A 14,301-nucleotide genomic window follows, 5' to 3' on the forward strand; every position below is an offset into this window, starting at 1 on the left:
GAAGGATTGCAATCGTAACAGGAGGATCCAGAGGAATTGGATTTGAAGTAGTAAAAGCATTTTTAGAACTTGATATGGAAGTAATAATTGGTAAATTTAAAATTTTAATTATATTTCATTTATTAAAATTTTTTTTTAATATTTTATATATAATTTTTTTTTTAGCTTGTAGAACACCTTTTGCAGGTGAGAAAGCTATTTTCCAAATTAGAGAATCTGGTATTAATACTGGCAAAGCAAAAATATATAAACTTGATAATTCATCTTTACAATCTGTAAAACAATTTGCTATAGAAATAAAAAAAGATTACAAAGAGATTCATGTTTTAATTAATAATGGTAAAGAAAGTAAATAATATAAAAAATTATATAAAAATTTATATAAAATTGAAATAAAATCAATTATATTTACTCTTTTTAGCTGGTGTCATGTTTTGTCCTTATCAAGAAACAGTGGATAGTTTTGAACAACAATGGGCTGTAAATTATTTGTCACATTTTTTATTAACGGCTGAACTTTTACCATTATTAAAAGCTGGTGGACTTCCTGAACAGTGTAGTAGAATTGTTAATATTACTTCTTGTGCTCATCTTATAGGTAAAATTAATTTTAATGACATTAATAGTAAGTATTATATTATCATATTTTTACATTCTTATTTTTCATTTGCAATTTATATTTTCATTCATGAAAATTTCATGCTTCAGATAGAAACAAATTCCTCACTAAATATGCATATGCACAAAGTAAATTAGCACAAGAAATATTCACAAAAGGCCTACAAAATCTTTTAAAAGAAAAACAATATTATATACAAGTTTATTCTGTACATCCTGGATTAGTATTTACAGAACTTTTTATACATTCCTATATTTGGAAATATAGATCATTTTATCAATATATTTTTAAGGTAAATATGTTAATATTTATTTTATAATTAAAAGATTAGAGTATTAAAATATTTTTTTCAGACTCCCAAACAAGGAGCTATATCTATTATATATGCAGCAGTAAATAAAACAATTGAAAACTGTGGTGGTATATATATTAATAATTGTCGTTCCAGTCGGGCTCATTCAGATGCGTCGAATTTATCTATTCAAAAAAAATTATTTGATTTATCCCTTCAACAAGTACAGCTAAATGACTTTTTTCATTATGTACAATAAAAATATAAATGATTATATTCAAACAAATTATGATGACAAATTATGATATAATGATATATTTTTTAGTAATATATATATTTTTTTTGAAAGGAATAATTTTTTAAATAAATATATATATTTTCAATTTATATTTATTTATATAAATATTATTAAATGGATGTCTTAAAATTTTACAACAAACTTACATGGCAGAAGTGTATTAAAGATTTTATCAATTGAAAAAAGTTAGATATATTTTTAATAAAAGTATTCTGATTATTTTTAATAATTCAGTATAATATATGTTAATATAAAATGAACACATAAAACACAACTAAATAAAGTGGACTATTTAAAAATGTTTCATAAGTAAAATATTTTGAAATAAAACAAAATTATTTGTCATTTATTGTAACAATTTTTAAATTCAAAACTGATCATTTCTAAATAATATAATATTTCTATGTATTAGATTATATTTTAAATAATACATAAATTTAATATCTTTTATGAAATATTTTTAAATTTTAGATAAATTAAAAAAATCCAGGACTTTATAGTTGTCTTTTATCTGTACTTAAAGTGATATGTTTTTTATCAATAAAATTTTATTATAAAATTTGCATATTCTGTATTATTTAAAAATTATGTTAATAAAATATTATTGCACAAGAAGTGTAATCAGAATTTAAAACATTCGTTAGAACAGCATAATTATATAAGAATCGCAACAATTTTTATATATCATAACATACGATATTCTTAACAAAAAATTACATAAAATGTTTTAGTATATCTTTATAGATAATTATTATAATTTAATATTAATATAGATTATCTAAATATCAATAGAAACACAAATAATAAATAATTTTATAATATAATTTTATAATAATATATTTGAAAAGAATATATTCTGATTCTATTTTATAATTGTTTAATTTTTAAATTATGTAAAGTAAAAAAGATAAATACTTAACTTTTTTTTTTTTAAAAACATGTAAAAAATAGTAGTGATCTATCACATAATATTATACAAAATTCTATGATATAATTGTATAAAATATGAGATAATTTGTGAATTTTTATTAAAATATAAAAAGAGATAAAGACTAGAATAATGTGCTAAAAAAATTATATTATTGATTGTATGAATAAGAAATATCTTATTCATAAATAATAATAAAAATTTATAAATTATAAACTTTAAATAATATAAAGACGGAACAAACACTTTAATTATCTATTATTTAAAAATTGCACATAAATATAAAATCTTAGAAAATACAACAAAACTTTGGCTGTGCAAATGCTAATAATATACTGGTCTTGCGCACCCATTATAATAAGCAATGATAAAGTAAAAAATTATTTATAATAATTTACATTAACTATGATAACGTAAATAAATATATATTTGCATTTTAATATCAAATTTCAGTTTACTTCAGTTGACTTAAAGCAGTATTATAAACATTTATACTGCAAATTTGGGAAAATTTTGGACAATATTAGGCTTATAATTTTTAGTAAAAATCTTATATTCATAATGACTTCTTATTCAGTCACCAAATATGAAATACTTATTTGTACTTTCTGACATAACAAAAAATACTATAAAATATACAGTAAACTTCCATTTATGGATACAACATCAAATAATATGTTTTTAACTTATCATTTAAATGCAAAATATTTTAATATAAAAACTTCAGTCAGTATTTATAAAAACAAATTCAGAAACAAATATATATCAACATACTTAAAATTCATTTTAATTTCAGATATTAAATATTTTTTGCAACAAAATTATCAATATAATTTGCTTGTTAACACTAGATGCTAACATATAATATCAAAGATTTTAATATTAAAATTCTTTTCATTTAGTTATAGAAGATTGACTAATATTGCAATTCAATCTTCATATTCTATAAAAACTGTATGATAATATTCTACATACATATTTAGCAACTGAAATTATGCATTTGTTGAATGACTTAATCATAGATATAAAAGCTACTTAAGAAAGTCTACTACAACCACAGTTACTTGTATCACCAATTGATGTTGTTTTTCCATTTATTGAAGTTGTATTTGTTTCATATCTAGGTAGCTCTTTACTGCGTGCTTGCTAAAATAATATATTAATTTGATTTTAATTAATTCTTCAAACAAAAGTTATTTAAATAAAGAATTTATTCCATTTTACCTCCATGAGTTCAGCAGCTATTTCCATAAATAATCGCTCTACATTTTCTGCTTCTTTAGCTGAAGTTTCTAAAAAGTACATTCCATGTCTTTGTGCAAAATCTTCTCCTACATGTGTTGGTATTTCTCTGTCTTCTCGATCAATTTTATTACCTAAAATAATTAATTATATTTAATACATAATATATCATTATAATAATATAGATATTACTTACCTACTAATATCCTAAGAACTTTATTACTTGCATATTCTTCAATTTCTCTTAACCAATCTGGTAAACAATCAAATGTAGGTTGACAAGAAATATCATATACTAAAATCAAAGCATGAGCTGATCTATAATAACTTTGTGTTATTGATCGAAATCTTTCTTGACCAGCAGTATCCCAGATTTGAAGCTAAAAAAAAACAACATTAATTTTTATTTACAAAATTATTTTGAAAATGACAAAATTACTTTAAAAATATATATTTAAACATTGAGTGAATCATAATATATTATATCATATACATACTTTAACTTTCTCATTTTCTACTTCTACAGTTTTAATCATAAAATCAACACCTATTGTTGCACCTTGACCTGGAGGAAATAATCCCTACAAGATAAATATATATATAATTAAAAACGCATATATAAAAATATTATATTTTAAATATACAAACCATATATGTACAATTATATAAAAACAGATGGAATAATATATATAAAAAGTATATAAAATATATAAAGAAATATGTTTTTATTAAAAAATAATATGATTTAATTAATAATACACGTGTATATGCATGTATACCTGGGTAAATCTGCGCACGAGGCAAGTCTTGCCGACACCCGCATTTCCTACGAGTACAACTTTAAAGAGAAATTTATAATCCTCCATCACATCCGTACCGTATTACGGTCAGGAACTCTGTGTAAAACTAACGATGCATTTGCAAACACGACACGTACAATTTTTGCAACCGTTCACTTTGACGACGCAATAAAATTTTATAATATACTTCGTTTAATGAAATTTACTTTTTTTAGTTATTTTAAAGGAAATTATTTATGACATTATTTTCTGTTTCTTATTTTTACGATTTAATGAATAGACAATTTTACATTTTTATAAGATAAATAAAAACATGTACTTAATATAAATTGTAATTGACTTTCTAGACTTTCTGCCATTCTGTCAAAATGACGTTTTCTCTCGACCCCGCCATTGAATTATGACGTTATCATGATTTAGAAATAATGAAATTTTTAGTTTTGTGTATATATATATATATATACATGTATATATATATATATATAAGTTTTTACACTATATTTATAATATTATTTTTAAATTTGATTTTGTAAATTAAAATTATACAAATATTTATTAAAATTCTAAAGTTAAAAATATTATTATATATTAGTTGTAATAATATAAATTATAATTTTATAGACAATATTTATGAATATAACAAAAATTTTATACATTTAAAACATATAATTAATAATCAAACTATAAATATTTATTATATTTGCAATAATTCAATAAATTTGAATATTTTTTAATTTCATATTATTTTATCGTTTAATATAAATTTCTCTTATATAAATATCGTAACAATGAAAATGCACCTATATACTTCCATTTCGCCACTAGCGACACGCGCGGATAATTGTAAAATTCTGGTATACTAAGCAAACTAGTTGTATTCTATAAGGGAATATATGATTGGTCATTTACTAAAATTCAACCGACAGAGTAAGAAATTTGTCCAATCACAATGAGTATTACATATCTGTAATCCCGTTAGAAGGTACAAAGGAATGGTAGCCATTTTACGTGGATATCCCGTTTGGCGTAGCAGTAGTGTCCGCGTGATTATCGCGAAAAGTCAAAATAATCGTGTTTCGGGATATTTCTATTTTTTCGAAATGCGTTAAAAAGGTAAATGTAAACTAGTGTCACTTATAGTGTTCTTGATAAAGCTCACTATAGAACGTGAAGTTATAATACTGAATGTCGTTCAAGTTTGCTCGTCAAGCGTTAAGGAAATCCAGATGCGTGTTAGTTATTCGTATACACTTAGGTATTTGTGCTAAATTTCTAGAACGTGCATGGACATTGCAATAATAGTGTAATAAAAGCTTTTGGAAAGTGTATAATTGTTAAATGAAAGAAAAAATCGATATGTATATGACGTCTCTCAATCTTTTGTAAAAAGATTTCAAGTAATATTATATAAATAGAATATAGTAATGTACTATTTCTGTTCAAGATGATGTTTTAAGTTAATTAATTGTGATTAATTTGTTTAGGACAACAAAATTTTGAATAATTGTATATGTATTCAATATTTTTAGTCTATATATTTATTCATTGAAACTAAACTAGCCTAACCAGAAAATCAAAAAATAATACACAAAGATTTTGTATTAATTTCTTATTTATACAATAAATAATTTTATTTAAAATTTTTTATTTATTTTTTATGTATATTAGAATATTTTCTAATTTTATTATAACATCACAATATAAACAAAATAAACAATAATTATTCACTTATTTATTCAATTAATATTTTATTATTTCTTTTCAAAGTTATAAAAATATATATGTAAATTTTTAAACAATCAATATATAGATAATTTTATATTTTTTAATATTCTTATGTTTAAAAATAAAATCTTTACTTTTAAAGAAGTCTTATATAAAATATTTTTCTATATTAAGAATGCTTTACAATAATTATTGAAGTTGCATCATAAAATATTGATAAATTCTTGTCATTCAATATGTTACTTCAATAAAAAGTCAATAAGAGATTGTGTTTATTTTATTGCCTTCCTGTATTAAAAAGCATATTAGTATTTTTAATGCTTATTTCTTTGTGTGTCACAGTTTGATTACCACTGTCAATTTGACGAAGATTTGTTGCATTTATCAACTGGCAACACAACATCATGACATCAACAAAATCTAAGGAAATAGCAGATGAGTACATCTCATCATTGTCTGATTTGACGATCAACAGTAAACCATTGATTAATATGCTTACTATGCTGGCTGAAGATAATATAGAACATGCACCAGCTATTGTTCAAGCTGTTGAAAATCATTTGCAAAAGGTTATTTATCTATTGTAATTTAAAATTAATTTATATTATTATGTACTTTAATATTAATTTTGTATTATATATAAGAGAATAGGAAATCTTGGAAATCTATATGTTGCATTTTATTTCAAATATTTATAAATTATACATTGCTAAAAATAGTAAAGCTGTATTTCATACCTTTCCTTATTTAAGATAAAACAAAAATAAATATGATAAATAAAGTTACATAGATTATAATAAATTGCACAATACACTGTAATTATTTATATAATCACCTCTTCTTTTTTGTTCTTTAATTGTATTTGTTATCTTTTTATTATGGTATGAAGTAATGGCTAAAATTTGTTAATATAAATTATAATATATATTTTAATAGGTGAGAAGCGAGATCAAATTACCTGTTCTTTATTTGATTGATTCAATTGTGAAGAATGTTAATGGAGCATATTTGAATCTCTTCACTCAAAATATTGTAAACACTTTTTGTGGAGTATTTGAAAAGGTATGTTTTCTAATTAATATGTATAAAATGTTTTTAGAGATATGTCTTATTATATTACAAAGTTTAATGTGTTGATATTATATTTGTATTTTAATAGAATACAATTGCAAATACAAAACTGCTTTATATTCCTAGATCTATAAGATAATTATTTAGTCAATATCAGGTTATTGTACTTTTATTTTTATACTGTCTTTAGTGTAAAGCTAACTTCTTATAAAAAGAAAAAAAAAATATGAATTTAAAAATCAAAATAATATGAATACATGAATGTACAGGTGGATGAGAATACACGAGCTAGCATGTGGAAATTAAGGCAAACCTGGAATGATGTATTTCCAGCAAAGAAATTATTTTCTTTAGATGTACGAGTGCAAAGTATTGATCCTGCCTGGCCAATCACTGCCTCTCCCACTAGTGTTTCTTCGGGATCTATTCATGTTAATCCTCGTTTTTTTTCAATGGTTAGTTTAATAACTTCATGATAGATATAATTATATAATTATATTCTAAACATAAAAAAATATGTACATATAAAACAAAAGATGTATATATATATATATATATATTTATTATTTCTAGCCTCAACAATCAGCAACATCTATTGTCTCACAACCAATTGTAGCACCTGTTAAGCTTCCACCAGGTGATCCAGTAACACCTACAGAAGCAGCAATGCGAGAACAATTATTAAAAAAACAACGAGAACTGATAGAATTGCAAAAGAAAAAAATTGAATTAGAATTACTTCAAGCTAAAGCTAATTTAGAACAACAACAACGGCAACTTGATAAACAAGCTGGGAATTTAAAAGCTGAACTGGTAAGTTACAGAATGTTTTTTAATTATATATTTGAATTATAGTTAAATTTTGTTTATTTTTTATTTATAGGTGACAGTTACAACGCATATTACATCAAGCACAGAAACTATCACACAAGGGAAACTTGTTGCAACTACTGTGCCAAGCCAAGCACCCAAACAAGTAGCTAAACAGGTAGTTATTCAGTAATTATTTAAACAATAAAACTAAATTATTTTATAATATATTATTTATAATATTTTTTTTTAATTATTAGTTTCCAGCAGCAACAGCTTCGCTTCTAAAAAATGCAGGAATAAATAATGGCCCACGAATTGCACCAGCTAGTAGTATAGCAGTGGCATCAGCTAAACCTGTATCTCGTGATCCAAGATTAAAGACTACCTCGGTTCAAGATATATCAGTTTCAAGTGTGGATCCTCGTCAGCGAATAAGTACACCAACTCAAAAGGATTCGCGGGGTGAAGCCCAATCGCAGTTAGCAGCAAATACAAACACTGTACTTTCAGATCAATTAAAACAGCAGATACTTTCGAAACAGGCTGTGACTAGCACTATCAACAAGTCTCCGACAAATCTTGCCGGCTCCGATACTGCGACATTAAACGCTAGTAATAACAATAATGCTAATACGAACCTCAACAATAATAATAATAATAAAAATTTCAGTGGTAACGCAAATAAAGATGCTGTGTCGCATCGAACAAGTCAAAAGAAAGACCCTCGATTGTCTAGTAATAGTAGTGGTAACCTAAACAGTAATAGTTCCAAAGGTTCTCAAAATCTATCTGTGGGTAGTAATAGTTCTTTATCCGTGGGTAATAGAGGAGGTGGGAGTAACGATTCTAAGTCGAAAGATTCAAAGATTTCGAATTCTCGAAGTTCTTCATCGTCGACGATCGATAAATCTTCCGCTTCCTCGAAATCCTCGCATAGAAAAGTAGGTAATAAATCGCGATCTAAACAACCTCAAACATCTCCGAGTAAAATACCAAAAGTCGACAGAGATGCCAGTCCTGTTAGATCCAAATCTCGTGAAAAAGACAGTGGAGACAGTTCACCATCTTCGCGTACCTCTCCTCAATCCTTTCAAACCTGTAAAAATCGAAAAAAGAATACAAAATCGAGAAAGCGCAGTCCAAGCCCTCCATATAGAATTCCCAGGCGTAATGATGCAAAATCCAATTCAGTTCTAAATAATTCTGGTGGTGTTACTGAGGAGGAGCAATCTGGTTCATTGATAGTCTCTCCTCCTCATCCACCTACATTTAAAGAAATCAGACCAAATGCTAGACAAAGAAATTACGTAAGGCGTAATAAGGATGGCAGTCTTAGTCCCGAACGCTCTCCAGTAAATGCTGGAAACGTTCAAACTACTGTGGAACCAACTGTGGAATCATCCAGCAAGGATGAAGATTTGAGAGCAACTCTACCTCTTCCAGGTGCAGCCACTTCGGTATTAGAAAAGAGTGAGTTAATATCTTACGTTCAGTACAAATACAAACTATTTATAAACACATATCAAGTACTTTTCATTGTTTAATGGTGAGTTACTTTATATGATGTATGATTCCTATAATATCCTTAATCCTAAATATTGAGTGTCAAAAGAATTTCAGCTGCAATATTACTCTAAATTTTAAGGGTGAAGCATTAAAATATCTTATTTATAAATAATATATTCTTTATTTCTGTTTCGAACAAATATTTTTCGTTTTTCAAGATATAAAACTAGCATGCAAAAGAGGATGCAATGATCCTATATATTGGTAAAATTAAATATACATATAATACTTGTATAATATTTGAGTTATTTCACTTTATTTCAAAATTTTTTTCAGAAGAGGACTTAGATTTACGTGTATTGCCACCACCAGTTAATACCAATAAAAGACAAACTTCAGAACATATGGAATCTGCTTTAGCAAAGAAAACAAAAGCTGAAAAATTTGATGCGTGTGTATTTTTATTCTATTTTTTCTTTTTCAATTGTATGAAGTATTATTCTTAATTAATATAAATTTTTTTATTTTATAGATTATTTGGAAATGAAGATGTTGATTTACGAACATTGACTCATCCTAAAGCTGGACGGCCACCTACACCACCTCCACCTGTAATATCTGGTGAAGATGGTAAAGATAGTTGGGCAAAATTAAAAACACCGTCAAAGAATGATAGAGAAAAACAAGCTAATAATAATGATGATAAGCGGGATAACAGAGATCGTAACAGAGATAGGTTGGGTAGACTCAGGCTTTATAACAAACTTCCAGATGATCCTAAAGAAAGAAGGAGAACATTATCGAATGAAGATCAAGATAATAGATCAGGTCGACGGGGTCGAGAAAATGATAAACCCGAAAAAAATGAGGATAGAAATATTGAAATAATAATGAAACAAGCTGCTGAACAATTGAATCAAGGTACTATTACTAAAACTCAATATAATACTCTTATTCAAGAAGTTTTACATATGAGTGAAGATCGAAAATTAAGAGCTGCACAACGAAAAGAAAAAGAAGTTGGTTCTATTGTATGGGAAAAAGGTGTAAATTTAGATATAACAGGTCCATCAGATCGTACATCTACATTCAGTCCTTCTGCTGATAAAGAAATGATTAGAAATAAAGATCATCCTATTGCAAGAAATCCAAATGGTCCTAGATGGCAAACTCAACCTTGGCAACAACCAGGACCATGGGCTCATCCACCTGGACCTCCATATGGTGGTCCACAAGGACATTTTAATTCAGATTTTAGACCAGTTGGTCCATGGCAGAATCCAAGACATTTCGGTCCAATGCGACCAGATTATCAATATCATGGTGGCTTTAATCATACTATGGGTCCAAATCCTCGTTTAGGACCTGGAATGATGGGACCTATAGGACCGAATGGGCCGCTTATGTCAAATTTATTACCTAATGGCCCGATCGGACCTATGGGTAATCCACCTATGTCATTATCTGGAATAAATGGACCTGGAATGATAATAAATAATGGACCAATGACGAATCTTATATCAAATCCAAATATGTCTTTGAATGCTTCAAGAAATGTATCACCAAGTTCATCCTCAAAATATGATCTTGAAGATAGTGATCAAAATTATACCACGACAATGATAAAGAATCCAAATCCTCATAGTCGTGAATTACCACCACCAGATCCAAAATTATTGGATGAAATTGCAAGAGATACTATGAAATCTATAGATATAGATATACAACATATACCACGTGAAATTAGATATTATGGTCAAACTGGAGTTGTTTTTATGAATTGGGACGATCCAAGAGAAATCGGATTTCAAGACGGTATACGACGAGTTTTAATCGACGATAAAATCACTATAACTTGCGCATTTAATGATCAATACAAAGAATTTATTTATGAAGGTGAAGTTCATCGGTATGTATTTATGCAAAATAATGTTTCTTTCATTTATTTATTTTTTGATTTAATTAAAAATATTATTAATATTTATTTAAATTTTATTTATTATTATTATTTTCAGAATTAAGTTGGGTGCGCCGACGAGAGAATTATATATTGATGATAAATGGTATGAATGTTATTTCGGTGGTATGCCTGTAACAGTAGATCTTGGTGGTAAAAAGGTTAGTGTCAAATTAGAAGGACCTCCACCCCTTGTTAAGATTGGTACTGTAAAGAGAACAGACTTAGTAGTTGCCAAAATTAATCTTATTATTAATGCTCGTAATATGGTTCCTGTATTTTTAGATGCAAAACCTCAAATGTAAGTTATATTCATATTTTTATAAGCAATAATTTAAAAATATATAAAATAACGTTTCAATATATAATAATATCATTTACAGATTTGAAATTGAAGGAAAACCTCATACGCTTGAATTTATAGATTCATTACAAACAGTTCTTTTAAATGGACGACCATTTAAAGTAGAATTTGGAGGATTGCCTAAGCCTATTATAGTCAGAGATAAAAAACATTTTATAAGATTTTCGGTATTACCTAGAGGTGTCCGACCAGGATATGTTAAGATTGCAGGTATGAAAGGTGAAGAACCTATTGAAGCACCACCTACCCCACCTTTATTGACACAAAAACCGAAAGTGGATACAGCTTCTACACCAACGCAATTTTCTGCCGTTGAACATGAATCAACATCGCAAGATGGTTCAGATCTTAGATCTACTCCTAAACCGGGTAAATATTATATTTATAAAATGGTATATATCTTGTGTATGTAATATTAATGTACTAATATTTGAAAAAAAATATAATATATTTTTTTGCGTAATATTGCATTAGACTTGTAGCGAAAATTTGTTTTGTTCCAGATTTGCAATTAGATATGTTATCTTCCGCTTTGCCTTCTGCAATGGCACCATCATCTGGATTATCATATCAAGCTGAACCAGCAGAAAATCCACCTGCAGCTGCTCCACCATTATCATTACCATTGAATATGAATGAATTGTTCCAGAGATTAGTTGAAACTGGTATTGTATCGAATCTCTCTGAACAAAAAAAACAAGAAGAGGAAGAAAAGAAAGAACCAGAAATTATTCCAGTTTCATTTGATAAACCAGAAACACTTAAAGTGTAAGTATTTTATAAAATAATTATTAAATATTAAATAATAATAAAATATTATTAAGTCAATTTTTTTTTTAATTGAAAATATTCTTTATTTTAGTAAACAACCAGCTATTGCAGCAGCATTGTATAGTGGTATGCAATGTAGTTCTTGTGGCGCTAGATTTGCACCGGAATTGGCAACTCGATATAGTCATCATTTAGATTGGCATTTTAGACAAAATAGACGAGAAAGAGATTCTGCAAGGAAAGCTCATTCACGACCTTGGTATTATGATGTAAGCGATTGGATACAATTTGAAGAAATTGAAGATTTAGAAGATAGAGGTAAAAAATGATTAATTAATGATTATTTTCTTTTTTATAATATATTGTGTGTAACGAGATATCTAATTATCTACTTATATTATTACAATAGTACAAAGTTGGTTTGAAACTGAAAAACAGACAGCTGATACAGAAGGTATTACTGCAGAAGATTCTCCTCAAGAAGCTGCACAACCTAGTGTTCCTACTGGAACTGATGAAGATTCTAGATGTCAAGTGTGTCATGATGCATTTGAACAATTTTATAATGAAGAAAAGGAAGAATGGCATTTAAGACCAGCAATTAATTTTGAAGGAAAGAATTATCATCCATTGTGTCTCGATGATTACAAGGTTGGTTTTGTTTTTTTATGTATATATAATTCAATATTATATTAATATTTTTTCATATTTTCAATCAATTAAATATCAATATAAATTTATTAACAAATTTTCCATTTGTTGCATTCTTACAAAAAAATAGGAAAAGAGTCTCGTGGTATGTGCTTTTTAATAATTCATATTTATATATTGCACTTCCAGACAGTTTCCGCACTTATAGATATAGTGGAATTAGGCAGTGAAAAATGTAATGTAAATTCTGCAATATATATTTTATTTAATTTAATTTTTCAATCTTTTAAATTATTTTTATAGAAATTATACCATATTTTTTTTTATTATGAATTGATTTTTAACATTTTATAGATAAGTAGGAATAAAAGTCATGTTACATCACTGGTTATATGTATTCGGTAAGATTTGAATTTTATTGAATACATACATTATTTTATGATAAAAATTAAATTATTAATTCAAATTTTTTTAATATTCCATGCAAATTAAAAGATGATAAAAAATATTATTTACATTAAATTTTGTTGTACGTTTATTGCATTATATATTTTTATTATTATATCATATATATTGTATATAGGTATTGTATTGTATGTATATATCATAATACATATATATATTAGTTTATCAAAATTAATATATTAATACTCTGCTCTTTTTACATCATTAGAGAGCTTTGGAAAAATCTGCATTAGCGCTTGAAGAAACAATTGAAGAAATGGAAGATGAAAAAAAGGAGAGCTCTGATGAAACATTTATAGAGGATAATAAGACTGATGAATTAAGTGTGGAAGCATTAAATACTGAATTTGAAATAATAGAACCGTCGAATGATGTAATAGAAGATAATGTATCAGAAGAACCTGCTGAAAGAGATAATAAAGAGGAAGAAACTATAATTGAAGATAATATAGATTGTATTGAACAAAATGAAAAAATAGAAGAACAAGAATTAGAATACAATAATAAAGAAGACCTTGATATAGAAAGTATAGAAAAAGAAAATATTGAAACAGAAATACCTGAAACGGAAAATGTGGATAAATCTTTTAAAAATATTAAAATTAAAGAAGAACCAATTGATGAACCTGAGGAACAATTAGAAGAAGAACATTTTGATTTTACTAATATAGAAATTAAAGAAGAACCTATTGAACCAGAACCAGGTATATATCATATATTTAATATTATAATTTTTAATTTAAATTTAAAAAAATTAATATATATATATATATATATATATTATATATGATATATATAT

The 14,301-nt window shown here is 26.2% G+C and overlaps 3 protein-coding genes across 6 annotated transcripts in view; 2 read left to right on the forward strand and 1 right to left on the reverse strand.

The window, feature by feature from the left end:
• LOC102674003 (retinol dehydrogenase 12-like) overlaps nucleotides 1-1,200 on the forward strand; it is a 2,504-nt gene extending 1,304 nt beyond the window's left edge. Inside the window, exons 3-7 of the mRNA XM_031513599.1 lie at nucleotides 1-90; nucleotides 166-339; nucleotides 422-625; nucleotides 709-911; nucleotides 973-1,200. The exon at nucleotides 1-90 is cut by the window's left edge and continues 8 nt beyond it. Of these exons, the coding sequence (XP_031369459.1) occupies nucleotides 1-90; nucleotides 166-339; nucleotides 422-625; nucleotides 709-911; nucleotides 973-1,170 (869 nt within the window). The 3' untranslated portion in view covers nucleotides 1,171-1,200. The remainder of the gene's footprint in view (nucleotides 91-165; nucleotides 340-421; nucleotides 626-708; nucleotides 912-972) is intronic.
• A 1,018-nt stretch (nucleotides 1,201-2,218) lies between these two features.
• On the reverse strand, nucleotides 2,219-4,599 carry LOC102678687 (ras-related protein Rab-30-like). The gene is made up of 5 exons (XM_006622273.2): nucleotides 4,159-4,599; nucleotides 3,877-3,960; nucleotides 3,576-3,759; nucleotides 3,362-3,513; nucleotides 2,219-3,283 (listed from the first exon to the last, which is right to left on the reverse strand). The coding sequence occupies exons 1-5, from the start codon at nucleotides 4,243-4,245 to the stop codon at nucleotides 3,173-3,175; spliced, it is 618 nt and encodes a 205-aa protein (XP_006622336.1). The 5' UTR covers nucleotides 4,246-4,599; the 3' UTR covers nucleotides 2,219-3,172.
• Nucleotides 4,600-5,135: 536 nt separating this feature from the next.
• LOC102678817 overlaps nucleotides 5,136-14,301 on the forward strand; it is a 10,797-nt gene continuing 1,631 nt past the window's right edge. The window contains exons 1-16 of one of the 4 annotated variants that reach the window (XM_006622274.2): nucleotides 5,136-5,292; nucleotides 6,247-6,473; nucleotides 6,841-6,966; nucleotides 7,245-7,430; nucleotides 7,549-7,788; nucleotides 7,859-7,963; nucleotides 8,046-9,258; nucleotides 9,631-9,745; nucleotides 9,827-11,203; nucleotides 11,310-11,552; nucleotides 11,635-11,984; nucleotides 12,119-12,383; nucleotides 12,478-12,704; nucleotides 12,796-13,037; nucleotides 13,168-13,182; nucleotides 13,711-14,208. In XM_006622274.2, coding sequence (XP_006622337.1) covers nucleotides 6,309-6,473; nucleotides 6,841-6,966; nucleotides 7,245-7,430; nucleotides 7,549-7,788; nucleotides 7,859-7,963; nucleotides 8,046-9,258; nucleotides 9,631-9,745; nucleotides 9,827-11,203; nucleotides 11,310-11,552; nucleotides 11,635-11,984; nucleotides 12,119-12,383; nucleotides 12,478-12,704; nucleotides 12,796-13,037; nucleotides 13,168-13,182; nucleotides 13,711-14,208 — 5,367 coding nt within the window. In that variant the 5' untranslated portion in view covers nucleotides 5,136-5,292; nucleotides 6,247-6,308. Of the gene's footprint in view, nucleotides 5,435-6,246; nucleotides 6,474-6,840; nucleotides 6,967-7,244; nucleotides 7,431-7,548; nucleotides 7,789-7,858; nucleotides 7,964-8,045; nucleotides 9,259-9,630; nucleotides 9,746-9,826; nucleotides 11,204-11,309; nucleotides 11,553-11,634; nucleotides 11,985-12,118; nucleotides 12,384-12,477; nucleotides 12,705-12,795; nucleotides 13,038-13,167; nucleotides 13,183-13,710; nucleotides 14,209-14,301 lie in introns of all 4 variants that reach the window. The other 3 variants (XM_006622275.2, XM_006622276.2, XM_006622277.2) reach the window with 3 other exon arrangements.

This window comes from Apis dorsata, unplaced genomic scaffold (assembly GCF_000469605.1).
Source record: "Apis dorsata unplaced genomic scaffold, Apis dorsata 1.3 scaffold_683, whole genome shotgun sequence".
Taxonomy (NCBI): domain Eukaryota; kingdom Metazoa; phylum Arthropoda; class Insecta; order Hymenoptera; family Apidae; genus Apis; species Apis dorsata.